General features: G+C 31.7%; 3 protein-coding genes and 3 long non-coding RNA genes across 14 annotated transcripts in view; 4 read left to right on the forward strand and 2 right to left on the reverse strand.

The window, feature by feature from the left end:
• Nucleotides 1–14: 14 nt before the first annotated feature.
• mmd (disintegrin and metalloproteinase domain-containing protein mind-meld) overlaps nucleotides 15–27,231 on the reverse strand; it is a 38,808-nt gene continuing 11,591 nt past the window's right edge. Inside the window, exons 11-15 of one of the 8 annotated variants that reach the window (XM_089268564.1) lie at nucleotides 3,100–3,809; nucleotides 2,503–2,986; nucleotides 2,148–2,436; nucleotides 1,395–1,478; nucleotides 15–1,325 (exon numbers count right to left, since the gene is read on the reverse strand). In XM_089268564.1, coding sequence (XP_089124690.1) covers nucleotides 1,047–1,325; nucleotides 1,395–1,478; nucleotides 2,148–2,436; nucleotides 2,503–2,986; nucleotides 3,100–3,809 — 1,846 coding nt within the window. In that variant the 3' untranslated portion in view covers nucleotides 15–1,046. Of the gene's footprint in view, nucleotides 1,326–1,394; nucleotides 1,482–2,119; nucleotides 2,437–2,502; nucleotides 2,987–3,099; nucleotides 3,810–27,231 lie in introns of all 8 variants that reach the window. The other 7 variants (XM_089268563.1, XM_089268562.1, XM_089268559.1 and 4 more) reach the window with 7 other exon arrangements.
• On the forward strand, nucleotides 11,086–12,421 carry LOC112539209 (uncharacterized). Its single transcript, XM_025161542.2, has 2 exons — nucleotides 11,086–11,226; nucleotides 11,498–12,421. The coding sequence occupies exons 1-2, from the start codon at nucleotides 11,127–11,129 to the stop codon at nucleotides 12,310–12,312; spliced, it is 915 nt and encodes a 304-aa protein (XP_025017310.1). The 5' UTR covers nucleotides 11,086–11,126; the 3' UTR covers nucleotides 12,313–12,421.
• LOC107365387 (uncharacterized) lies at nucleotides 14,131–16,313 on the reverse strand. Its single transcript, XM_089266090.1, has 5 exons — nucleotides 15,871–16,313; nucleotides 15,196–15,634; nucleotides 14,802–15,095; nucleotides 14,703–14,759; nucleotides 14,131–14,633 (listed from the first exon to the last, which is right to left on the reverse strand). The coding sequence occupies exons 1-5, from the start codon at nucleotides 16,210–16,212 to the stop codon at nucleotides 14,131–14,133; spliced, it is 1,635 nt and encodes a 544-aa protein (XP_089122216.1). The 5' UTR covers nucleotides 16,213–16,313.
• On the forward strand, nucleotides 18,568–21,444 carry LOC107368579 (uncharacterized). Of its 2 annotated transcripts, XR_001570181.3 has the most exons (6): nucleotides 18,568–18,709; nucleotides 18,771–18,809; nucleotides 18,911–19,054; nucleotides 19,386–19,623; nucleotides 20,910–21,051; nucleotides 21,188–21,444. It is a non-coding gene; the product is annotated as an uncharacterized LOC107368579 (long non-coding RNA). The 2 variants fall into 2 exon arrangements; XR_016199485.1 differs by lacking the exons at nucleotides 20,910–21,051; nucleotides 21,188–21,444 and having other exon boundaries at nucleotides 19,386–19,971.
• LOC149094827 (uncharacterized) lies at nucleotides 22,826–23,663 on the forward strand. The gene is made up of 3 exons (XR_016199488.1): nucleotides 22,826–22,967; nucleotides 23,138–23,262; nucleotides 23,525–23,663. It is a non-coding gene; the product is annotated as an uncharacterized LOC149094827 (long non-coding RNA).
• On the forward strand, nucleotides 25,057–25,621 carry LOC149094828 (uncharacterized). Its single transcript, XR_016199490.1, has 2 exons — nucleotides 25,057–25,194; nucleotides 25,390–25,621. It is a non-coding gene; the product is annotated as an uncharacterized LOC149094828 (long non-coding RNA).

Here is a 27,231-nt window from a genome sequence, read left to right on the forward strand (position 1 = left end):
ATTAACAAACACTGTTAGTTAATCTGGTTTAATAGTGATTGAAATTAATCGAAGTGTTGAAGTTTGAATGATTAATTAGATCAGATTATAATTATTGAGTTTAGAGAAAACCTAAAAATTAAAAAAGATGAAACAGATTTGTAAATTTGATAAACTAGTTTGGTTTTGTCATTTTTACGGTACTCAATTCAAGAGTAAAATATTACAATTTTACTGAGTTTTTCGTTTTTTGAAAATTTTAATGGCTTTGGGCCGTAAGAAACAACTGGACAATTCGTCCTCACGAACATTTACTTTGTTAAGGAAAATGATAAAAGACTAGAGGGAAATAAATAAATAAATAAATGAAAAAATGATACAATTAATTGAGATCGGGGACAAGCTAAAAACGCTAAAACAAAATGTATAAATTGTGAGTTTTTGTTATCAATTTACATTTGGCAGATTCACAATTTTGCTGAAAATGTTTAATTTTGTGAACTTTTAGTTGTTCATTATGATGAGTTGAAAGAGACATGGAACAATGGCAATTAATATTAACCGGGTGAAGATGAGATGATGATTATATTAATAACAATGGGAACGATCTTTATCATCAGTGTTGATGGAAATGATGATAGTTATAGCTGAGATGGACCATAAAAGAGACGGATTACCAAAGATGAAGGTAACTTAATTGAATGCGGACGTTACTTGATTACACTAACCAGTAGAACAGAAAAGTTGGAAAAGAAATGATTATTTAAGATGAAATTGAATTGCGTTCACATTAAACAAGTTTTTTGAGTATATTTGCGGTACCAGTGCGAAATCAACATAATTATCCTTTTGTAAAAGAGGAAGTCTTTTGTTGAGTCTTTAAATTAACGACACACTAGAGTATCTTCAATTGTACGTTTTAAATTATTTTCATTTTTCGATTTTGTGCGATTCTTTTCGTAATAAACATAACTATGCTTTGTACTCTGGATACTTTTTCCTCGATTTTAATCTTGAAACTCTTGATGAAACAGTAACTCCACAAGGAGGAGGTAATAAAGTTAATGTTAAAGGTCGAGATGCCGAGCATGTCCGGACCTCTGTTGTGACGAACGATGGCCTGTTCCTTGGCCTTGGTTGGGACGACGAGGTATTGTATTGTAACTTCGATTTAGTTGCATTTGTGCTTGTTGTTGCTGCTGCTGTTGCTGCTGTTGTTGAGTTGCTAGCCGAGCTGCTGCTGCTGACGTCTCCGGAAGGGAATGCTGGTGTTGAAGTTGATGTGACGATTGATGCGTATGATGATGGTGTGAATGGGGGTTTTGGTGATGTTGTTGTTGTTGCTGCTGTATTTAACCAATAAATAAATTAGTAAATAAAATGATACAGACATAGACAAAAATTTATTTTCTTACCTGCTGGAAGAATTGTTGAATCTGCGGCAACAATAATTGTTGCTGGACTTGCGTCGGTAAAGAAGCATGTAGCTGTTGAAGGTGCTGCTAAGATGGAAATAAAAAAATATTTATTAAACATTGATCGAACGATAATTAAATAATAGATACTAATTTGCAACACAGTCAAATAAGAAAATTTGTCAAAATGTCAATACAGAATGTCGCATGCAATTGGATAACTTAGTACTAATTGCAATAAATTTTGTCTATTATCTAATTTTTAACTTGGTAATTATGATTTTTGAACAGCACAGTCAATATTCATGAAATGAGACTTCATGGGCTTAGCACTTTGGCTTATTTTTAAAGTAATGTGTAGCTTTGATAATTTGTGTTAATTTATCAACATTGAATTAAAGTATAATTAGGTTAAACTTATAAACTTGACGTCTCATTTTGGGAATATTGACTGTATTTGTTTTGCTGAAACATATCATGTTCAGCTTTCATTCAAATGAATTGCGATGAATCAATATTTGCTAAATATGAATCTAATTAAAATTAAAGCTTAGTAAATTAGGAGTAAATTATCAAATTGTCAGAACCATGCAAGAAATCTGAAAATATCTCCAGTTCAGACAGTTTGAGGTCTGTAAATGAAGATAAAAGGGGTTGGTATTTAAATATTTAGTGCGACGATTGACTGACAGCTGGTGTATTTTCAATTAAATGTATAACTGTACTAGTAAAAAAGTAGGGCTGGACGCTTACTGGAAGCGCCTCCTCGGATGCACTTCGAAGAAGCTGTTGAGGCGATGAATAAAGGTCTTGATCTCCATTGGCTTCAGCATCAGTATCTAGGGCACTTCCATTATCATACTCTTCATCTTCATCTTCAGCTTCTCTACCTCCAAGAACGGTGGAGTTAGATGTTGTTGAAGACCCTGTACCCTGATTACCTCCTAACACTTGAAGACCTGTTAACCCTGCAAGACTTGACAATCCAGATAACCCAGCTAAACTTGTAGGTAATCCAGAAGTGGTAAAATTCATGTGATTTCTAGATAGAGATAAAAATGAAAAATTACTATCAGAAAAATTATCAAACTGAATAATTGATAAATACCTTGGGGCAGCAGGTGGAGGAGGTGGAGGGATTCCTTGGTGTCTAAATCCAAGGAAATGATGGAAGTTTGTATGATCACTTGTTAACTGATTATCAACTATATGGGAGGTATTGGACGAAGATGAAGTCGGATGTAGATATGAAGATTGGGAATGTCGACCAGAGGCACTGGTGATTAAATTACTAACAACTCTAGCATCGCCTAAGCCAGCCAGGGAATTGGATGAGTAAATATGGCGATCAGCTTCTGGTTCACTCATGCGAATCTCTTCTGATCCTGTAGGAGAGAGACCAGATAACATGTTCTGAAGGTTTTGTTGCCCAGAAGATGAAGCTTGCTGTTGCTGCTGTTGAAATTGTCTTAGCAAATCTTCAAAATTTCGTATGTTGATTGGGCCACAAGCAGATAATAAACCATTATTTCCCCCGCTGTCTTCATTCTCTGAACCACTTTGAATATGAGTTTCGCTTGATTTCATTAACCCTGGTAAAGATAGTTAAAAGAACGATAAACAAAAAATTAGAACGTTTTAGACAAAATAATAAAAAATACGATGAATAATAAATTGAATGATAGTTGTCCATAATTTATCATACCTTCATAATTAAATAATTGGTCGCTATACATTTGTTTATTAATTTCTCCAGGGCTTTGACGAGAACTTTGAAGATGGCCAGATGCAGTAGCAGCTTGTAAGGCCTCTAAAATTTCTTCATGATAACCATTGAGGGTTTTCAATGTTCTCTCAACTTGATTCAAAGTATCAGTTGTTCGACTTCCATCGGACTGAACTTCCTCCTGATTATCACTTTCAACTCCACCTTGGTTTAAAGCATTAACCAAGCTAGTCAAAGCAGCTGATGATGAACTACCATGGCGAGTATGACCTGAAATTGGAGTACCACTTCCACTTGCATCACCAGGATGCTTCAATATACCCTTTTCAGGTCCACCACTAGCTCCATGTGATACTTTAGACAAGTTATCTGGTGATAGTTCAAAAAATTGCCCTCCTTTTCCCTGCAAGGTTTCCAAAAGTTCACGTTCAGTTTGTTGAAGGACAGTCTCGGTTGTATTGACTTTCGAAGAAGATGGTTTAACTCTTGACTCCTTTGAATGATTCCTTTTCCTTTCAGCCATTTTATCCTCTCTATAAGATGGCATTGAACCAAAGGTTATTCTCGGTGTCACTTCACCTCCTCCGTTCATACTGTGATCATCATCTTTACTTCCGGATGAAAGTAGTTTCCTCTGTAAGCTCTTTTTTCGAGCAGTTTCAGCTTTATTTGGTAAAATACTTTGTCGCCTGGGCAGGAAAAAGAAAAGAAGATAAAAGAAACAAATTAACATTCGATTAGCATCAACTATTTTATCAATTGCATAAGAAAACAAGTTATCACCCAAATGATTATGGTTACCAAAATATTCTTGCCAAAAGCTATATACATTGTATAAAGAATTGATTAGAACGATTCACAAAGAATCACAAAATGTATGAGGAAAAAAAGGTATTCCCGTTGAATAAAAATAGATAATGTTTACCCAATATTTAAACTCAAACATGACATAGACATTTTTGCATCCATTTGAAAACATAATCATCATCTTATTTTAACCAGTCGATGACATTTATTTAGAGATTGAAAGAGACATGAAATGTCAAATAGCAAGATGAAAAAGAAGACAAAGGAACTAAGGAACTGAAGAGGAAAAAAATGAAGATCAGAAGATTTTTTTAAAGCCTATCCGATTTAGGCTACCATTGCACAGTAAATATCATTACATTTCATGTTGTAAGAGAAAGAGACAAAGAAAGTGTTCGAAGATCATCTTAACGTTGCTGTTACGTTTTCCTTCTTCTAAATCTATTTCCTTCTCATGTGTGAGCAATATAGAGGAATATTGAAAATGATAAGAGAAGCAAAAAGTTAGATAACAAGAAAACAATCCATGAATTACCATTGATCGATTTTGGTGGAATGGAGAGGAAAAGAGGAAAATAAGACGATAACAAGGAGTCAAAAAAGGGTTCACAGCAATAATAATGTCCAAATCAATCAAACACAAATGAATGAAACGAGTTATAAAATGGTCAAATGTATCTCTCTAAAGTTCAAGTCTACCATCAGGCGCCTTTGTGAAAGGCGCGCTAAACAAAAACCAATCCAATCCAATACATAATTAACTAACCATCAATCCAACCTTTAAACTGCTCAGTTAACCATTTCTAAATTGCTATAACTCGCCTTTTGTCTTTCCTTTTACCTGTTAATTGTTAACAATCAATAAACAGTACATTTGAAGACGCATTTCACAAAAGCTGTAGTAATCATTTCAAAACTAAAAGACACTCAAAAATGGTAACATATTAGATATAAAATTGAATGTTACCATTTTTGAACATCAAGAGTTTACAGTTTTTTTTCATTCCTTTTTCTGACAAACTATGAAATGATGAAGATGTTCAATATCAGCATCATCCACCGTTATAATAATCAGTCTAACAACAACATCAATAGGAAAACAAACAACTCTGAACATTTTTTGCTGCTGATTATTTGAGTTTGCTTCAATTTTTTCTTATAAACACCAGAAATGATGATAATAATTGGTATGAAGTGTTATTCTTATTCTCAGGAAAATTGTTTCACAGAAGGAAAATGATGAAGATTTTGTTTACGTTGTTAGATTCAATGGAAAGGCAAGTTCATTAAATTGTTGAAAATCATTTTTTCAATATTTCCACTCAATTTTCCCTTCTAAATATATTCCAATCTTACATTGCTCATCAATTCATCATCATGAAGATTCAGTCAGGTCAATTGAACGTTTGTTACCACCAAAATCATCATTTATACCTACTGAGTAGCAAACCAATAAGATCATCTTCAATTTTATTCCTTCATTTCTCTTCCTTTTCTTGTGTTTTTTTTCTCATCCAAGGCAAACTGCCGGTTCAATGAATTAAGTCAACTCAACTGATTTCATCTATTTTACCCATGAAAGTAAAAAGATGAACTCACAATCAATTGGATTGCCTGAAAAAAAATCAGATTATCAGGAGACAACCTTTTGAGACTGAGAAATTGAGAATAAGCGTTTTACTTTTCTTCCATCTTTCCATCGTTTATTCATCAACTTTCATCATCATCATGAGGCAAGTTTTACCTCTTATCAGTATCATCAACCCATTGCCTAAACAATTTGATTGAAGGTAAACTCTCGATTGTTACAATGAAACTAAGCTTATCATATCAATGAGTGAGCAAATTTGTTGGTAGACAAAAAATATATCAACCAAGTAAAAAGACTTGAAACATTGATTCTAATAATATTACAGAGTAAAATGATGATCATGATAATGATGAAAGTTTCAGGAATGATCAAAAGAGTTGCCTCAATGCCAAATTGTGAACAGTTAATTGATTGAAGTTGGTTAACTGTTCCTCAACAATTGAGGTAACAATTTATTGGTTGACAAAATGAATGAGGTAAAAAAACACAAAGAAAAGTAGATTGAAATATTTATCACATTGAAATAGATTGGTCAAGATGGGTTGGAAAGGTGAGTTGAAATGCAATCTAAGAAGACAATGAAAAATGTGACAAAAAAACTCATTTCGTGTATTAAAAGGTTCAAGAATAAGGATAAATCTGAAAGGTCAACCAAAAAAAGGTCGACATTTCTCTTGTTAGCAATTGATGAAGAGAAAGACAAAGAACAATCATGAAGATAAAAGAGACTGATCAGCAAAATATAAGGTGATGAACAAGAGAAGGACTTGTATTTGAATAGCAACTTCCCAATCATTGTAACTCTTATTGTATCGTTTTTATTTAATAAATCATTTCTCAACATCTAAATCCATTAATTTATTATAAGTGGATGAAAAATGTTCATGAAAAAATGAAATTTTGCTTCAATTCATCAACATTGAGCATCATTGAGCGTCATCAACAAGATAATTAGATGTTTCTAGATTGTCTAGCGATCAATTATCATGTTCACTTGGAGACTTGCAATTCAACCAAAATATGGTTAACAGTTAATTGTAACTCCAAGTCACAGTAATCATAGTATTGGCGATAAATTGAATCGTCAACAAACTCCTACTCTTGATTGTTAATCGACTTCAAGTTATCAATTTTATCACTTCTCCTTTACACTTAATTCAGTCTTTTACATCATCATCATTATTGTCATCTTAGATACCAATTGTAGTGAAAAGCATTTGATTCAATGAAACTTTTATATCTCAACGTCTTCATAGTAAGTTGACAATTTAAGGGAACAAAATTAAGTTTAAATGTCAATTGTTAATTAGAAAGATTCAACAGAAAAGATTTCCAGCGAAAATTGGATTCAACCAAATGTAAAGTGAAAAGCATAAAATACAAAATGATTCAACTTTCATCAATTTTGATTCTAATTTTAATTGCTATTCCCTGATTGAACACTTTGAAATTAAATTTTCAACAAAATCATTAAACAATCATTGAAAAATGATTCAACGATTTAACAATCTATTGATTGTTAAAAGGTGAATCAAAAAATGTCATTACAATTGAGAAGAAATTGTGAAAAATATTTCAAATGATGAATGCCTTGAAAACAAATCATCAATACATTATGAATACAATAATCTTGGTTAACCTAAAATAAAAAATGGTTACTTTAAGAGATCGATCAACATTCTCAACATGAACAATTGAAGAGGAATAAACAAGAAACTCGGAATAACGAGGAAACACGCAAACCTTGAAATTGCCATCTTTCAGGTCTACATGTTTATCATCACCAACAAGATGAAAACAGGAATGAAAAACCATTCACAGAAGATATTTTTCTAAATGCTATTTGGTAGCAAAAACAGTCAACACAAAATTCAACGTTTCTCAACAAAATTACACCAACATCATAACCATTATCTTTACCATTCCCTTGGAATCATCACCAATATATCGGCGAAAAACTAGATGACTTTTCTCTTTCATTTCATTCAATCTCATCATCATCTCTTCACAATTTGCATTTTCATTTCATCTATTTAACTATTTTACTCTCTTTATCCTCCAATAGTAACTTAGTATAACATTGCAATAAGCAAATCTTTTTGCAAATCGTTCATCTTCATCATGAACATTATCATGATGAAACTGCTTTTTTTCAATCAAAAAGGTTACCTTTTATAGTTTCAACTTTCCTCCATCCTTCCATATCTATCATTTGTATTGTTATTATCTTTAACCTTCTTTATTTTTCTGGTCTTTTTTTAGGCTGAAAATCAAATCAGGATATAATTCAATTTCAGTTTGACCATCATGTATCACTCATACCATTTCCGAATCGGAAATGTATTCCAACTACAATAAATCCTTCACCTTTCTGTCACCATAATTATTATTATTTTTAGTTTTCCATAACAATCAATAATTGTTAGGTGAGCATAAAAAAGTGTTTCACTGTTAGCAGTTTTTCAATTTCATCATTGGTAATGAAATCAAACTTGCGCCGGATCATCTGAAATTAGGATCACTGTTGAACTTGTTTCATTTTTTGTCCAATGATTGATGGAAAAATGAAATTCCTATTTTTTGAATAATTTTACAAAATATCTGGACAATCTTTTGACTTTCACTGGATTTCTTGACATTCAGTTGATCCCATTCAAGCTGATTAAACCACTTCAAGATGAAAATTGTTTGTCTTCAGACTGACATCGACTTTGAGTTTACTCATTTGTCTTCATCATCTTTCTTGTTATTTCCAGTGTTTACAGGCTCATTCCAACCATGATCAACCTTGTATACAGCATTGTCTTTATCACGTAACCCTTCCTCTGTTAACTGTCTTTAAGCATCATTTGTGGATCATCTTTGAGCCAAATCCGTTTCTAATAAATCATTTTAAATCTCTAGACTTCGGCCAATCTTTATTGTAAATTGTCATCAGGTAGTTTCATTTTTCAATTTAAATGTTGACGCTCTTCAACTTAAACTCATCAAGTTATTCAATCAACCATCAATGATTACCTGATTCTCTGGAAGCAACAAAGCAAAAAAAGTCAAATCAAACCAAACAAGCAAGAAAATAACAAGATGATGAAAAAGGGTTGAGAGTAGAGGAGGCAGAAAAGTCAAATTGAACAAAACCATGTTTTTAACTGATCAAGATTAAGCTTTGTAAGTATCGATTGGATGAAATAAGATGAGCTCAAAAAATTAGCTCGCATTCAAAGGTTTGAACTCTTAAGAGTTTATCAAAAAGGATAAGACTAAATAGAACGATAATGATTTAGTTGAAAATAAAGAAGATTAAAAGAGGAAGAAAATTGGAATCAAAGAGAGAGAATGAGAAGAGAGATTGAATTGAAAAAAAGAGTAAGATTGTAATGAGCTATCTGTTGAGGCTGAACCATTTTCAAGCAATTTACTGACTGATATATAATAAACCGTTTTCTGGATTTCATTGATTTCGGTGGACAGATTGATTTAATCCACTGCAAATTAACAGATCAACAATCCAGTGAGCCATCAATTGTTCATCGAGGGACAATCAATCTATCATTTGATTTTGATGTTGATTCCAATTGATGTACCAAGCGAGAATAGAGTTACTTTGACTACCAAATGTTGACGTCCAATGAGCATAATTACAAATAAATCCAACTCTCTTTTTTCATATTAACAAATATAAATCATTTCCTTGATTCTCTGTCATATCAAATAAGCTTGCCAGATCCAAATTGTCATGCCTGAAGGTAAACAGGGAGGATAGTTGGTGAGATTCAATGGAGAATAGATTTTCTATTTTTAATCCAGAAACATGGTTAACCTGGTTAAAGTTAATGTTGTTGTGGTTAACCAAGGAAAAAGCATAACCAGAGAAACCAGGAATAAGATAGTTGAAGTTGAATGATGACTAATATGATGAAAAGTGAAATAAGCATTGAATTGAAGATGTAAACAGTGAAGGAACGTTGAAAGCTTTTTTTGTCCATCAATTGAATGATTCAAATAGCAACTGTTGGATAGCCTTGTCCAGCTTGGATCAGATTTTTTGGTTAGCTTTTCCTTTTTCAGTTTGATTGAAAAATGAGCACAAAGATTGTAAATAATGGTGAGATTGATGATAATGAGATAATGGTCTGAAAGGTAAAAATGAAAACAAGCTCAATTATCCTTGTTACCATCTGATATTGAGAAATAGAATTGATGAGGAAAGAATTAGAGAAATAAAAGACTCAGGAGAGGCTGAAAAAGTCCAGTGAACCATTGGAATCATGATGGCGCAGCAATTTATCAAGGTGAAATACACTTCAATCCTTGAAATTCAATTGAACCAGTAGATTGTATTACAACTAATACTTCCTATTGTTTGACAATTTTTACCAATCCCAGTTTCCATTCTGATTAGGAGAGCTTCAACTTGCAAAGTTTCATTGATTAACCAGAATATTTCTGAATCATTCCCTTCCTTGACGTTACAATAATAGCAAAAATGAAAATGCAGCCTTGATCCATTCTGGTTTTATCTTAATGATCAGTTACACTTTGTAACCTTTTTCCAGGCAACGATAAACTCTGGTAAATTATTGTGAACAAATCCATCCTTTTCCTCTGGAAATAATTTTTTTCACCAGATTGAATCAAACACTTGGCGTGATCCTGAACAAATTTGCTGGTTGAAGAGATGAACAAAAAGTAAAATAAATAAAAAGATAAATAGGTAAAGCATTATTAGACGAAGTAAACGAACTAAAATTAACTGGTCCAAGTAACGTTACCGTTGATAGCTGATTAACTTGATTCTGGTTAGGCCGTAATGATGATGACAAAGGCAATAGAGGTATAAATTGATAATACAATGGTTTGAAATGAATTTTTCCAAATGGTTCAAGATGTTTATCCAAGTTGGTTACAACAGATCTTTTTTATACTAATCATGAAGATGAAACATGAGATCCAGAATCAATTGTTATTGTTGATGAAGATGATAGTAATATTGTAATAGTTGGCGATAATATAAAGCAACCATAGCTAAACAAGTGTCTTTCAGAGTTCAAGATATCAACTGGACATTAGTATTGAAGATGATTTTAGTTAGTGTATTAAGTATGAAAGAAAATGAAATGAGAAGAAAAAAGCAGGAAAAAATAAAGGATCAAGAAGTTCTTGAGACGATTCAGAATAGCAAAAAATAGTTTTTTTTTCATGATGGCAAGAGGAATAGATATACACTTTAACCCATCATCATTATCAACATCAAGTCTCTTTTGGTTTGTTTTCACGTTTTTTTTGCCCATCACCATATTGACTTTTATCATCTTAACTGAATAATAATGCTGGCAAGTTAAGGTGAATCCGATAAAAAAAATTATTTAGATGAAATGAGATAAGTGTGAATAAAATAGATAAGACTGCATAAAAGTGTGACGTATTTGAGACGTCACATTTTTATGTTTTCCGAACTCAATTTTTCACTCACATTATTGACTTGCGCATTCATTCATTGAAAAACGTGGTAAAACTGAGCTCAGTTTGAATTTTGTTTGTGTTAAACATTAAATTAGGTTTTATTTTTGTTAATTAGTTTAGTGCTATTCGGTTTTCAACTTCTCTGATGGACCAACCATCCAACCAACGTAGTGAAAATTCAATCGAAACAATTTTTCTTGAATTAGAAAATACTAGGAAAAAACGCAAGAAACAAGATTTTGACTGTAAGTATATTTATGAGTCTTGAATGACTATGAGTCTTTGAAATACTAATTATCACCGGCTTTGGTGTCAATTAGTCGTTCAAAGCTATTATGTTAGGACATTGAAAAGAGCTACAATGTCTTCGGATTCGAAGCTATGGTAACTCTTTACTTGTTTATCGAAGCTATAATGCTAGGCCATTGAAAAGAGCTACAATGTCTTCGGATTCGAAGCTATTGTAACTCTTTACTTGTTCATATTCAGAAAGCTAACCTTATGATTTTTAAACAGGGGACATTGATAACTGTATCAAGCTTTTGGAATTGAGAAAATCAATGAATGCAACATTTATTAAAGATTATCACACAGGAGACTCTTGGATAAAATTAGTCAAGGCTGCTGGCTGGAATATAAAGTGGGAAGCTGTTAGATCAAGATATAATTATCTACGAAAGACAGGAGTTCCTAGTAAATTCAGAAAACCCAAGACTGGTATAGCGGGAGATGTAGCTTTTGGCAATAAAATCACTAAACTTTCAACATTAATACATGAGGCAATTATCGACAACCAAAAATACAATCCTTTGAAAGTTATTGACACTTCAGTTCCTGAAACAAGTACGGAAAATGAAAATTTAAGTACAGATCATTCTACCGCTGAGCCAACAATTCAACCTCAGACTTCAAGTGAAAATCAAGCAGAGCAATGCCAACCCCAACAAGATGACGATGAAACTCTCTTCTATCTTCCTGAGAATGATTTGTGTGAATCTCCGATGCCAGATAATATAGAAAGTCAAACCACACATAATGATGCGACTGATTCGCACAGTCCACCAAACGATTTTTTCTCATTTGATGATCCAGACCATACCGGCAGATCTAATAATAATGAACAACAGGATAGTGCATCTAGTGAATTATCATCACAGTTGAGCAATTTTTTGGCAGTTAGAGTCAGAAAACGACCACCAACGTATCGTGAACTAATTATGGATGGACAAAAAAATTTAGAAAGAATTGGAGATGATATACATAACTTTACGCAAAGTACGGTTGCGTTTCATGATTTTTTGATGAAACATCTCTCATCTAGTTCGACTTAGATCAAAGAATCACTATAAGCTCGGATTCGAGCCGATGGTGAGTCTTTGAACAGTTTATATATTGATATATCAAGTCTTTGTATTCATTGAAAGATGTCATAAACTTGGATTTAAGTCGATGACACTCCAATGAAGGTAATAGATAATTTTTTGTAATAAACATTCTCATTCAAAAATTTCATTAAAGGTTCCATAAGTTCAGAAAAGATATTATAATATTTATTTCGTCTTAAATATAGTCAAATGAAAATGTACAAATTTCTTGCTATCATGCATAAAGTCTAGCAATACTTTCTCTGTAGTCTCTTGCATTTTGAAAATTAATTGTTGTATCCACTCTCGGCGCGTCTTTGAATGTTTGCTCTTTGCAATGAAAATTTCCGAGCGTTAAATTGTTCAAAATACAAGCACAGGCAATGATATCTGGAGCAATTTTGACCTTAGATTCTACAACATTTTGATGTATCCTTCTCCATTTAGTTTTTATATTTCCGTAAGCACGTTCTATCGTTGAACGAACAATTGAATGTTTTGTATTGAACAAAACTTTGTAATCCTCCAATAACTCTTGGCCATTAGTTTTTTTATATGGAGCAATGATCGAAATCGGTTCTAATGTGTTTTGATAGGCAGAATCCCCTAATAAGATATAGCCTCTTGGTGGGTATAATCGACGCTTGTAGAGATTGGAAGACTTCAAAACATTCATGTCATGACACGCTCCTGTCTTACCGACAATCAAAAATCTTATAATCATTTTATGATCACAGATGCATGTTAAGTTCATCGATTTGTTCAGATGTCTGTCGTAATATGCTTCTTGTTGATCTTCTGGAACACAGAGTCTTATCAAAGAACCATCAATAGCTCCAACTACGTTTCTGAAAAATCTTTCATTGTTAGCTCTTTGATAAAAACCAGCACAAATTTCATGCAATTCTGCTTCTTCAGTAGGAAGTTTAATTATTAGATTTTTCAGAGCCAAAACATTTGCCATAATTCGTTTAATTGTATCATGAACAGTTGACTTTGGCATCTCGTACATAGAAGCTAATTGCATGATGTGAATTTTTGAGGCTATCCAATCAAGAAAAATCATTGTTTGTAATCTTAAATCCCAATTTGATCTTTGAAGAGGTGGGAACTTATCCACAAGCCAGAAAAACTCAGCATGATTCAATCGATAGCGTTTTATAAATTCTTGTTCATTGTCAACTTGATCTGCCATAATAAGGAATCTCTCCGACTTGATTCTACATATCTCTCTTGGAATCTTTAGCAGAGATATATCTTGATTATAATCATACCTGTTTGTGTTTGAACTATGAATTGTCTTCGAATCCGAAGATAATTCATATTTCAAACAACAAAAAATACCAAACAAAACTTCAAATCTTTATACAAACTTGTAATTACCTTCGAATCCGAAGGCAATTACAATTTTGTACACTTTGTTAAAATTTGCAAAACTTTTACCTTTTTATGGTTTGCAAAAACAATCGCTGAATCCATTAAAGCATTCTGTTGAATAATCGCCGCGGAAAAAAGGCTAGTCGCAGTTTCATTGTTGTTCTGAACTTGAATTATAATGTCAGTTAGATTCATGATTCCTTTTATTCAAAATAATTGTCACAAAGATAGATAGTTTTATAACAAAATCTAGTTGATTACAAAAGTTGATTGAGCAAAGTTTAAGTTTGAGGTTTCACTTCAAAAATGTCAGAAAAACGAAGCACAAAATGAAAAACAAAATGAAAAACAAAATGAAATACAAAATGAAATACAAAATGAAATACAAAATGAAAATGAAATATGAAATCAGATATCCCAAATCACTACACCAGGATCTTCTGCTGGAGCAACATTGAGGAGCAAATTTGCTTCATCCAAGTAATAGTTGCCTAATTTTGGCAAAAAATCTAGCTTCTCCTCTGAGATATAAAAAATCAAATTATTAGGTCTACATTTACTGTAAGCTCTCTTGGGTTTAAAAACTTGATGATTGTTCACTTCCATATATCCACTTGTAGTTTTAATTTGCGCCATAACATGCCAACCTACAGACACATCATCTTCATCAGGTTCAACCTCTCTTATTGATTTTAACTCTTTGGTATCTTTGTTAGCCCAACATTCAAAATTACAACTGTAGGCAAATTTTTTATACTTTTTTTCAGCAAAAACAATTATGTCTGGAATTTCAACTTTGAAAAATCGGTACCTCCGATTTTTTCTTTCAAAAGATTCAAATACCAGCAAATCTGGTAATTGTTTGAAACACACATTGCTGATGTCTTTCATTTTTTCATTACAAATACAGGCTAGAAAAGAAAACATAACATAAATTTAGGAATCATTCAATCAATCACAAAAATTGAGTCTTGATCTACCTTGAAATCCCAAGGCAAATTTGGACTCAATTATCCTGATATTGACTCTTGCTTTACCTTGTAATCCCAAGGCAAAGCATGAGTCAATAAAAAACATACTTTGTTTGACTTCTTTACAACTATCTTCTTGAAAGAGAATCAAATCTTGATGATGGTCACAAATATCCTGTAGCGACTTGAATCTTTCATGTTGGCTTGGAAAGCGAATGGATGGAAGGCTTAGGCGTTTTTTAAGTTTCAAAATTCCTAAATGTGCTTCTTTACCATGACACATATAATCAAAAGCCAGAACAGTGAAAAAAAGTTTGTTGAATGGGGAGGTTTGGCCAATTTCTGTGTATTCATAATCTAGTTTGCCGATGATACAGCGATATAAATGTGTGACAAATCCGCCTGAAAGAAAAAAAATCACATCGATTATTATTTATCCAAAAAATTTGAATCTTAGCATTAGAAGAAATATTCAGAAAAGCATTAAAAATTTTATAATTACCTGGAGTTTCATAAGATTTAGACTTGTAGTCAGCTAACTCGAGTACAATTTTCATTAGATTCCTATCCAATCTTAGATCATCTCTGTAGTTGTTTTGGGAACGATATTGTCTCACCATCTGTGAATAAATTTCTGGATATTCAGTATCCAAAGGTATCGGGAAATTTTCAATATTCAAATGACCATTATAGCTGGCTTTCTTATAAGCGTGGAAAAAACGTTTAATGATTCTGGTCCATAAGAAAGGGGCTTCGAGGGCTGAAAATCTTTCTCTCATACTTTCGGGTCTTGGTAGCCTTAAACCTTGTATATATTCAGTCGCCATATTAAATCCAGCGTTGAGGGCTTCGACAAACAAATAATTATTGAATAATGGTACAAATGCTGGTATGAAGAAACAGTGGCCACGGTAATTCGGAAGCCCAATCAAGTACCTTGGCTGAGGGAAGAAAAGAAAGAAAATTAAGTATTTGATGAACTTTCAGTTACAACCAGAACAATAATGTTCTCGAATCCGAGTATATTATTGTTCTGGTGGCTTTAATTCATATTTCAAACGAATAGATCAGAGCAATAATGTTCTCGAATCCGAGTATATTATTGTTTTGATCTATTAGATTTCTAATGCCTTCGGAATCGAAGGTATTAGAAAGCTAAACATAAAGGTAAACTTACCATGTGAATATACTTGTCCTTTGTCATTATTTTTTGAATCAAAATAGATGATGTCTTGTTGATAGCACGGTTTAGTTTGATATTGGCAGCGGCAGCAGAAATCTCCTCACCATCGAAAATCAATTCCTCTTTTACAGCAGAAAAGGCCATACCTCTAAACTGAAATGTTTTTTTAAAACGTCTGAATGTATTCAACCTATCAGTATAAACATTTAAAAACTCTCCGAAGAGTAGTCTATTGGCTTGTAATATTTCCTCAACATCGTCACTTTCTTCTAATAAATTTTGAGCTTCTTTGAAGCTGATGTCAAATTCTTGGGCAATTATTCTTGCAGGTAACATTTGAAATAAAAAAATCAGAAAAAACACCAAAAAAAACTATAAAAACACAAAAAAGTATCAAAAAAATCAAATTGATGTTGTTTGTTTGCTGACTAAGACAACAAATGCGTAATCAGCTGCGCGTTTTAAGCTTGGTAAATAGCTAGTGAAGCTTAGCTATTTACACGAAAAAGCTTGGTTTTTAGTGTAGATAAAAGCATTTTTAATCTAACTAAAAGATTTTATTTCAATAAAAATTTTATCTAAAAAATTTTTTTTATCGGATTCACCTTTAATAGATGCTACTTTGGTTTTAATAATATTGATGTTACAGATGATAAAAATGATGGTATAAAGGTAACAATTGGTGTGAATAAAGTTGATATAATAGATTGAAGGAAGGGAGAAAAAAGAGTTGAGCAAAAATGTATTATTCACTAACACATTCTGTGGACAGAAAATGAAAAAGAGTTGAAACAATGGAAGTGAAGATGTTCAATTTTGTTAGGACCCAAAATATAACCATTAATGGTTCATGTTTACTTTTATCATGAATGGGAAGGTTCAAGTGAAAGGATATCGTGTTATTTTCAATCGTTGATCAAATAACTGTTGGTATAACCTTTAACTGAGGATAAATCTGAGTTATCAAGAAAAGAGAAAAAGGTAAACTGTTGACATATAATCAAGAGGAAAGTGGAAGGCTAGAATCAAATCAAAGGATAAACCTAAATACATAATCAATGTTTGAATTGATTGATTATGGTTACAGGTCAAGGGGTTAAAATAGAGAAGACAAATGGGAAAATAAATTCTCTTTTAGCAAAGTAAACTAATGACATAATCTTTGTCAAAATCAATGATGATGAAGAGAGTAAAGAATCAATCTTTCAATAAATTAATTTGGCTCAACAAAAACAACCCAAAATGGATGACACTGTTAAAAGGACTAGAAAGGTTATTATAATTAACCAGCAACAATACTGATTACAACGAAGATGATATAGAAAACAAAAATTCAACTGAATTTTCATGAAACCAGTTACCAAGTTATCCGATTTTTGAACTTGTAAATATCAATGGACTAAGTTTTATCAATTGACCATAGACATGATGATAGATTGCAATATTAATTTGCCAAGGTTGGAAGATAAGTTGAAGTACAAGAGGAACAAATGAAACTTGTCCTTTTCCAATTTTTCATTCTCGATGGAAAAATCACTGATAAAGTTTTTCTGGGATTATATACACAAGATTTTGGATAATGAGATATTTCCTGTTCCATGTGTAGCTGTACTTGGTAAAGGTGAAAGGGATAAACTTTGTCAGCCACTCAAAACATGGAAGGGACAAGAAATAGCAAAAATTTTGCTTTGCTTTCATCAAACAAGAAACCAAAGAAAATTGATTGAGGTTTGACCCCAGAGATGATGATAGCGAACCATAAGAAAAGGAAAGTTGAGAAATCTGCTCATAATTAGATAACAGAATCAGGACACATTTCAGTTGAAAAACATAGAACTCGTGGAAAATATAATATTACGAGAAAACCTTTTAAGGTAAATACATTAAGGTTGAAACAAAAAGAAAGATACCTTGAAATGTTTAAAACGGTTAAAGAAAAGTCACAAGTTGAATTTCAATTTTTATCCGTTGAATGTCTTAACCAGATTTTGTTATAAATGGCTAAACATGTCATATTCGACTGAAAAAGCTGTTTGAAATAAAGATGGCAAATTGATAAGAAATACTCTAAAATTTATCGGATCCAATGTATTGTTAAAAGATCAGATAATTACCAGTCCTTTTCTCTTATTACATCAGATGTCAGTTGAAAAACGTTTGCTTTCTCTTTGATTTTATCTTGTGATTTTTTCTTTTGTTTCATTTTAAAATGTTCAATCAATCACAAGTTTTCAGTTAAAAAGTGATTTATTTAGTGTTTTCAATTCTTTTTTTGCCATGTATTCCGAGGTGGGATTGATTGGATTATCGGACAAATAGATTGGTAAAAAATTGTGCAAAAAAGTAAACCTTTTTCTTCAACCATCGATCCATTGAAAATTGGTGATGATTGGCTAGTTATTTTATTCAATTTTACATTGTTTTTTGTTATCGATTTTTTTTCGTCTTGCACTTGTTATTTGTATCAATCTATTTGTTATGTTAATTCAATTTGATCATTTTATTAACCCATGTTAACATTGAAAACAATTATAGTCATCATTGCTATTCACAATGAATCCTAACGACATCTTTTATTTAATTTTGTTTTTTTTTTTCATTTCACTCTTTACTTTCTTCTTTTTTGCTTTTCCCTGTCCTTTTTGCAAATTGGTTCATCCAAATTTAAATCAACATTTCCATACATCAGAACTCAACTTATTTCTGTGAGTTAACTTCTGTGGCCTCATTATCAAATTTGAAAATTTGGTACGTCGATCTAGTTTGCATGTCCATGCATGATAATGACTCAATGCTTTAATCCAGTGTTCAATTGAGCGGGAGATTTTTCACAGTAAGTTTTGAATGATAATTAAATGTGAAATTGAGCTAATTAAACTGATTTATCCACTTAGATAATCATTCAAAGGAAACAAATATTGCTCGGAAAAATTGTATGTATCAATAATTGGAATAGTAAAGAAAGGATCACCTGATTCATCTCAGTAACCTTTTGCTATTGTCTAATATATTTTTCATCAATATATACTTTCAGATGACTGGTTACGTAAAACGCGATTTTTACACGAAGCGATTCGCTTCTCATTGGTACCTTATTATGAGATTTTGATGGTTCACTGAATCATTTTAAACTCTTTGATATGCAAGTTGTTATGATCAACTAATGAGATAAGATTGGGTAAGTAACCTAAATAGATTATTGAGTCTATTTTTTTATCATCTCTCTATCATTTTCTCGTTTCTCTTTTGCATCATGTATTTTTTCAACGTTTCATCTTGTGAAGAAAGAATATTTCTAAGCATCCGAATTACTTTAATCATCAATAACTCAACTCGAAGAAGAGTGAAATTAGTGAAAAAAGAGCTTAACTTACTTGTATTTATAATTTGAGAAGATGAAATATTAAAAGCTTAGCATAGGGGAAAAAAGAAACGATGATAATGAAGATGATAAATGCGATGAAAAAAGTAGTTTATTACGAATTATTCTTTTTTCTTCTTTTAACTAGTAAAAAGAAATGGAGATTAACATGAAGTTTCAATGGAAAAATCAATATTCATGGAACCAGGGAGGCGAAGAAAAAGTATCAGTTGTATACTAATAAGGTGAAAGATTCAAGACTAAAGGAAACAATTAATTTAAATAGAGTTATACATGAACAAAAGTTATAACATCGTTCATCAATGTTAAGAACTGTTTAGTTGATATCAATATCTAGATAGATCATCACTGTTTATTTCTCAATTGTGAGTATTTCATCCCAGAACAGGATTCTAATATTCATTCCTTCTCCATCTCTACCTTTCTTTCTCGTCAACTATTTGATCTCCTCTCCTTATTATCATCAAACTGATTACGATCATGATCATCAGTTTAATCATGTTTATCATTGCTGTCAATCTCCTTTTGCTCTACATCGATATAGCCCTTTAACTTGTTAGTGATAAAATATTGAAGACAGTGAATAGCTAATAGCAAGAAAATAGTTTCATGATAGATTTTTTCAAAATGACTCGATTCCTCCCATTCTTGATCTGAATTGTAATTATCGTCAAATTTGAGGACTAAAATTAAATTTCAGTTTGAACTTTGAAGTATTGCATTGCTAATGCGCTACATTTAACCCTATGAATTCAACTTTTGTAAATTTACATGTACAACATCGTTCAACCTTTCAACCTTTAAGAATATGCAAAAATATTCAAAATGTTTTTTTACCTTCGGTTTCTTTAGTAATTTAATCTAATAATTTAGAAAGTTGTTTAATCTGTAAGATGTTCAGTTCAATTCAATTTTTCCATTTTCTATTCCCTCTTCATCTCACCATTCTTTCCCATCTTTTATATCAAACCTGCTCTTTTCATCCTTTTGTGATCTTTTCTTCCCAAAGAATCTCTTATTTTTTTTACTGGACTGATCTTTAAGGTTAATGGACATCATATTTCCACTGACACAATCCTTCTCATTTCTTTATAGCCATTCTTCATTCTAGTTTTGACATCTAATCACTTCGCTTACATACGTATATGCTTATCATTGTTTATGTCTGAACAATTGTTGAACAATCTTCGGGAAAAAAAGATCCAATACTAAAGTGAATAGCAAGATAAAAATAAAATGACAATATAAAAAACTGGAAAAACAACAATCCAGAACCATAAATTCTTGAATTACTTTTTATATGAAAGGTGAAAGGTCTCATTATATCATTGCTTCACATTGCTTTACATTTTCTTCTTCTTTTTCTCTCATTCAAATCCTATTGATGAAACAACAGCAAAAACAAAGCTGAATAATATATTGAATAATTCACTCTTTGATGCAGTCAGTGTATATTGATATGTATACAAGCATATTGGGATATAATTTTTTGGTCAATAGTTTTATTCCATCAAACAATGTATCATTACATGGTAATACGAAAAAGCAAAATAATATATTGAAATGTCTCTAGAGGTGTAAAAATAAGTTGTCACCAAGTACATAACAACTTTAACTTGACTAAACTATTTCTTTTTACTCTCTTTCATAGCATTTTTTGTTCAATGATGCCTTTACTGGAAATGGTTTTCCCTGAAAAATTATCAATATCCGATTTCTCATGACATCTGGTAAATAATACAATAATAATACTGATCATCGTGTTTGCTCTGATGCTGCTCAAGACTACAATGGTAAGTAAGTGAATTTAATTCAACATATGATAGGTGTGTTAATGATGGGTCAAGATGGACAAAAAAACACAAGTAATAATCTAAATTAAAAGGTTACTTCAAAACATAATTTCTAACGTTTATCTTCCATTTTCAGGGGCTTCCTTTGAATGGTTTGAAGTGAAAGGAAATTCAAGTACAGAAAGGATGAACAGAAAGAGATGCAGTAATCAAATCATTTGATCAAATTTTAAAGTCAAGATTAATAGGCCTGTGGAGTTGCTGATTATCAATATGATTACCAAATCATTTTCAATTTCATATCGTAATCAGAGTTAGTTGGGCAACTATTTCCTGAAGAAATACTCATTTGGTGAAACTTAATGATCAATAAAGGAGGGAAAATGACCTTAAGATATCAGCAGATTATTTATAAACACACTCTTACAAACTCACAAATTCACTCAATGAAAAACTCTCAATAAGCTGAATGTAGCTTGAAAGAATACTCAGTCTTTGAAGGTTCTTTTATCATTAATGAAATAGAGAGATGAGAAAATGTAGAATAAGAAGAGTAAAGAGATGATAACTACTCTTTGATTCCAACGTTTACTTCTCTTATTAGCTGGTAACCTTTAGTCAAAGCTTACAACAAAAGTTTCCTTTGCAAAAGAGTTTACTCTCAAGTGAGAGATAAACAGAGATCGTTATATTCATCATACAAATTGTGGATATATTTATATATATTATCCATTCTTTATAATAGTTTTTATCCTTTTCTTATCATTTTATCTTATTACTAACCTTCATCTCTTTATTTTAGTAACTCTGATTATGTTCATCTCACTCTCTCCCAATTGATCAACCATGCAAGCTGATTGTTATTAATCCCATTTCCTTTCCTATCTCAATTCATTTAGATTTTCAAAGGGTAAAATTGTCATCATTAGTGTCTTCAAGTTTAACCCCCTGTTTTGTTCACCAGCATTTGAATTACTCTGATTGTTTATTTCCAACTCTTCCAGGCCTTTTAATTATATAATATAATCCGTTTTTTTCTCTCTCTCTCTTTCATTCATCCCAGAATAAGTACAATCTAAGACCATGGAAGAAAATGTGATCCAACAAGAAAAACTTGCAACCTCTGAATGTCACGATTCAACTAACTCAGATTCAATCAATGCTTGAGCAAGTTATAAGTCAAATCATTGGAAAGAATTTCTTGAGAATTCTTCTTTCACAATTTCTTCGCCCTTAGCTTATTATCAAAAAAGGCATCAAATAATAGTTTAAAAGATTAATTATTACATGATCCCAGAAAGTCTGTGAACATGATAATTTAATAAACGATTTAGCTGAATTGTGAACTTTCCTAATGTTATGCACAGACTTTCCAGTTGCTATTAACATTTAACAATCTGGTCTATTTTTGGTTTTCATTTATCTAATTTTTTTTTCTTACTCTTTTCAGTTGTTTCTCCAAGCTGGTCAACATTTATTCTGGTTGGGTCCATTTGATTTAAGCTTGGATATAAAATAGGATAACTTGGGAAAAATAACAACATTGAGCGGTTATGTCAACAATGACTACTTCCATCACACAATATTGCTGGAAGCTTGGCAATAAATCTTCACTATTCTCTAGTTCTGCTAACTACATGTTATATCCATGAACTAAAAGCAAATTCACCTTTCAGTTTATTTTAACTTAATAAGGTGTTGATGAATAACCAATTTCATCTCAAATATTTTTCGGTTAACTCTTACAAGAAATAATTTTTTGGTTGCCAGAGTTTCCTTTCATCGAAATGTCCAAGTAAAGGTTTTGGATTAACATTTCAATCTGTACAATGATGAATTTGTGGACAACATTCCTCTCACATATACCAGATAAAAAAATGACAAATGACCAGAGAAGTACATGTTTGACATTTAAGGTAAACAAGTTGAACTATTGATCACTAACTCGAGTGAAATTTGTTATATCTGATGAAAAAAAGAAGGTTAACTTTATACAGATTTTACCATCAAACTTGATTTGAAGTTAATAATACCAAAGTCAGTTAATTAACTCTTTCAATTTTTCCTTTTTTCCAATTATCTCCAGTTAATCTCATCTTACAAGGATTTTTGACCGAATGGACTACCAATCGACTGAATTTGAAACCACACTCACCACTATCCATTCACAGTCCATTAATCACGTCATTGAAATAACTAATTGTTCAGAAGGTAAATAAAATCTTGTTCAACATTGCTTCAAAATATGATATCAAAATTCAGCAACAAAAATTGCTCAGAAGATAAATCTGGCATGTTAAGAGTAACATGCATAATTCATTTTGATCATTTTTTTGTATCATATCATCAAGAATCTTTACAGACTCTGATAAGATTGAAACAAGTCTAATATTGTATCAAAAGTGGTAAATAACGGTGTGATATAGTGAAAAAAATATTGTAATTTAATACCATTGATTTATTCTTTCAACAGGGAATTGAAGAACTGTAATTGCGATGAAATTAAATATGATTCCAGAGCGATTCTTGGATGGTTAAAAGGAGTAAATGAAGAGGAGAGACCAAGAAGGGTTAAAGGCTGGAATGATTTCAAATGATGTTTAACCGAAGTGGAGAGGAACCAAGCAACGTAAAAGTTATACTTATTGACTAACAGTCGAGAATGAATCAAAGAAGGATTTTCAATTAGTTATTCTCTTTTAATGATGAATCAATATAATCAACATTAACACGGTGTCAGATGAATACACGAGGAAAAGACTGAAAGAGCTGTGATTTTTGGATGAAAAAGAAACTAAAACATGGTATTTGTTTCTTCTGATTACTCTGATTGTCTCCAGATTTCCAATAGTTTATTATAATACCTTGTTTTATAGTAAACTGGTGTTGAATGTCTTTGGAATCCCTGTTGTGATTTATATCCAGAGGATATGTAATACACACAAACAGAGAGTCTAGAAAAATTGAATTGTATTGATGAAAGGACACTTAAAGATCTGTACTTTAACCTAACAAGATGAGTTTTTTGTCAGGGTTATGGTCAGTGTGAATGGCAAATAATTTTGGTAAGTAAAGGATAAAAAGTGAGAGACAGAATGGTTGAAGAAAAGTATCAAACTGAATCAAATTAGATACATTATACCAGACTGACTGTGAAAGATTGATAGTTGATCCGATTGATTGGCTGGATGAGGGTTGCAACTGATAGCTTTGGTAATATATTAGATCTACACTTTCACCAACAATAGAAGAGCTCAGCGAATCACAAAATATGTTGAATTTTCTGAATGATGAGCGGAATGATTGGTTATCTTTTATTTAAAGAATAAAGATCGAGAATCGCTTTTGGCTATTTTCATCTTTAACATTCAATCCATGTACATATATCAAACCAGAATCACGAGAGATGTTTTTTTCTCGTTCATCTTACTTTTTTACTCAAATTGCCTCTTTCCAACCATTTCAACATGTTTGCTCAAACATCAATCCTTTCATCTTCATTAAGTTTTATCCCCTTCTCTGTTTTGATAAGTCCACTGAGAATCCAAGAATTTGTTAAGAATAGGCTGAACTGAAAAGAGAGTCTGAGTTAAGGCAAAAAGAGGAGAAACGAGTTTTTTCTCTGTAAACATCAAGAAAACGATAACTATGAAAAGGAATAGAATTGATTCCAATCTGAGAATGTCTGATGCATTTTATATTTGAAGATGAAAGGGAAGATGAAACAGCCTTTACTAAGGTTCCAGCTCAGAGCAAAGTAAAGTAAAATTTTTTGACTCCATCATTTTTTTCCAAATGTTAAACTGAAATATCAAATCTAGATCAAACTAACTTTTTTCAGCTTTCTCTCCAATTTAGCTTTACCTTTTTTTCATCATTTATTTCACTGGAAACTGTTTATTCCTGAAATGTCTTTAAATTCTAATTTGCTGATTTGGAGGAAAAGTATAAATCTAATGACAAATTTTGCCAATGTGTCCATTTAATGGCACTCTAATGGTAATCATCGTGTAATGTGTTTACCTGTAAAAGTGGAAGTTGAAACTCATGGAGCACAAGAGGTCCATATTTTTTCGGGAATAAAAAAAACTAAAAGAATACAAAACTTGGAAATTTCGTTGCTCATAATGTGTATTATTTGAAGTAAGTCTTGAGTCTTGTAAATCTTGGTATTAATAACATGTTTGCGTTACTGAGTTATTGCTCAGCACGTAAAGTTAATGTTACGAAATTTTATCGAGTTTTATCTTGTTCAGGATTTTATCATCGTTTTATAAAAATACAAACAAATATATCTTTATCTTCATTAGTTTTTTGTCTTCCTCCCACTTTCAACAGGCAACACTTTTCTTGAGATTTCACGCAATCTGCTCATCATCATGGTTTTTCTGGAAAAGCTTAGGCATCATTAACAGCTTTCCATCGACAGAAAGGTTTTTGTTTTTTACTTACACCTTAAAGAGAAATATCAACAGACTGACTAACACTTTGTTCACATCGGAATTTAACTTAAACAAGTAAATCGAAGGAATAAACTGATGGATTTGCTTGGAACAAAGATTGGAAGGAAGAGAGGCGAAAAGGAAGTTCTGAAGAGCACCAGAAGCTTTGAAATTTCAACCAAAGATAATGGTGACAATTGGAGACAGAATTGAAACAAGAAAAGAGAGCAAAAAAAGTGAAATAATACATAGGAAAAGGAAAGACCAAGAAGATGGTTAAACTGACGAAACATTATGAAAGGAAAGGAATGGAGGGCTTCAAATGGGAACAAGAAGTCGATATTAATAAGGACAACAATATCATGTTTGAAGAGAATGTTATTTCTATTTCAAGTGGTAAAAAGGTCCAAAAATATTGTCTAAATTAATAAGCTGATAAAGAGAGGACAAGAAGAAAGGAAAAGATAGAAGCTCGGAAAACATGGAAACCGAGATGAACAACTCAATCATATTGAAATTACTTGAGTCTATATAAATATTGTTAACACTGAAAGAGAAAGATGATCGAGAAAATATGAAAAAGAGGTAAAAAAACAAAGGCAACAAAAAAGTGAAAAGATGAAGGAAAGAAACAATTCTAAAGCACTTCATATTTCGTTTTGATATAACTGTAAAGGCACCACTTTACTTCACCACCATCATCCATTTTAACTCCCTGATTATTTCATCCCATTTTTGTGTATTTATATATTTAACTTCACTATTGGTACACAGTATTTCAATCAAAATCCCTGTCAACTTTCCTTAACAATTCCTCCAACATTTTCATGCCTTTTTCTTCTTTCCCTTGCCTTGTCTTTTTCTGGTCTTTCTCTTGCTCTTTCCTTTTCTCTTTCTACCAAATATAATGTCAAAACCATTGACAGGTTTTAGGTTTCTTGAGCTGGAAAAGGCAAAGAAAAAGATAGAAAAGAAAGAAAAGAAAGAAGAAAAAGGCAGAAAAAACCAAATATCAAGTTTTATTTAAAGGGAAACGATAAGAGGAAAAGGTTTATCGCTGACTGAGTGTGAGTATGAAGCCTAAAATCGTCTTTCTCTTCCTTCATTGAGTATGTTTAACACTTGGAATGATGGATACTGACAAATATATCAATCAAACAAGTTCATGGAAACACCATGTTATCTAAATGTGTTTAAGCCAGTTACAAAGGAAAAGCAAACGAGAAGAAAATAAAAATCAATTGCATCCATAAACATAATATAAATGTACTTCTAAAGTATCTCTCATCTTCATTATTAGGCCAGTTGATTGGGAACATCCAACAATGAAAAACGGAACCAAGAGTTTAACATTAAATCAGAGATTAATTATTATGTGATGACCGAATTTTTTGGCTCTTCCTTTGGTTGATGACAAGACAACGTAAGAGCAAATTAAAAGCAATTAATCAATTGAAGAGCGTGAAAGTTAAATTGAATGAATGACTAGCAATCAACATCAATATTTTGGTTTACACTAAATAGTTGAAATAATAATAATAATAGCTAAATGAATAATGTTCAACCATCCATTAAATGTTAACTTGGGAAAAGCAAATTAAAAGATTGTCTTCTGTCAAATAGATTATGTTAAATTGTGTACAAAATTAATGTGTCACATAATAAGGATTAGTATTTAAAGTAATATGTAACCCAGAAAAGGGAGGTAAACAATTAGAGTAACAACAAGATTTAACAG

The sequence above is a fragment of the Tetranychus urticae genome, chromosome 1 (genome assembly GCF_039701765.1).
Source record: "Tetranychus urticae isolate SD_2017Ah chromosome 1, NJAU_TeUrti_SD_1.0, whole genome shotgun sequence".
Classification (NCBI taxonomy): domain Eukaryota; kingdom Metazoa; phylum Arthropoda; class Arachnida; order Trombidiformes; family Tetranychidae; genus Tetranychus; species Tetranychus urticae.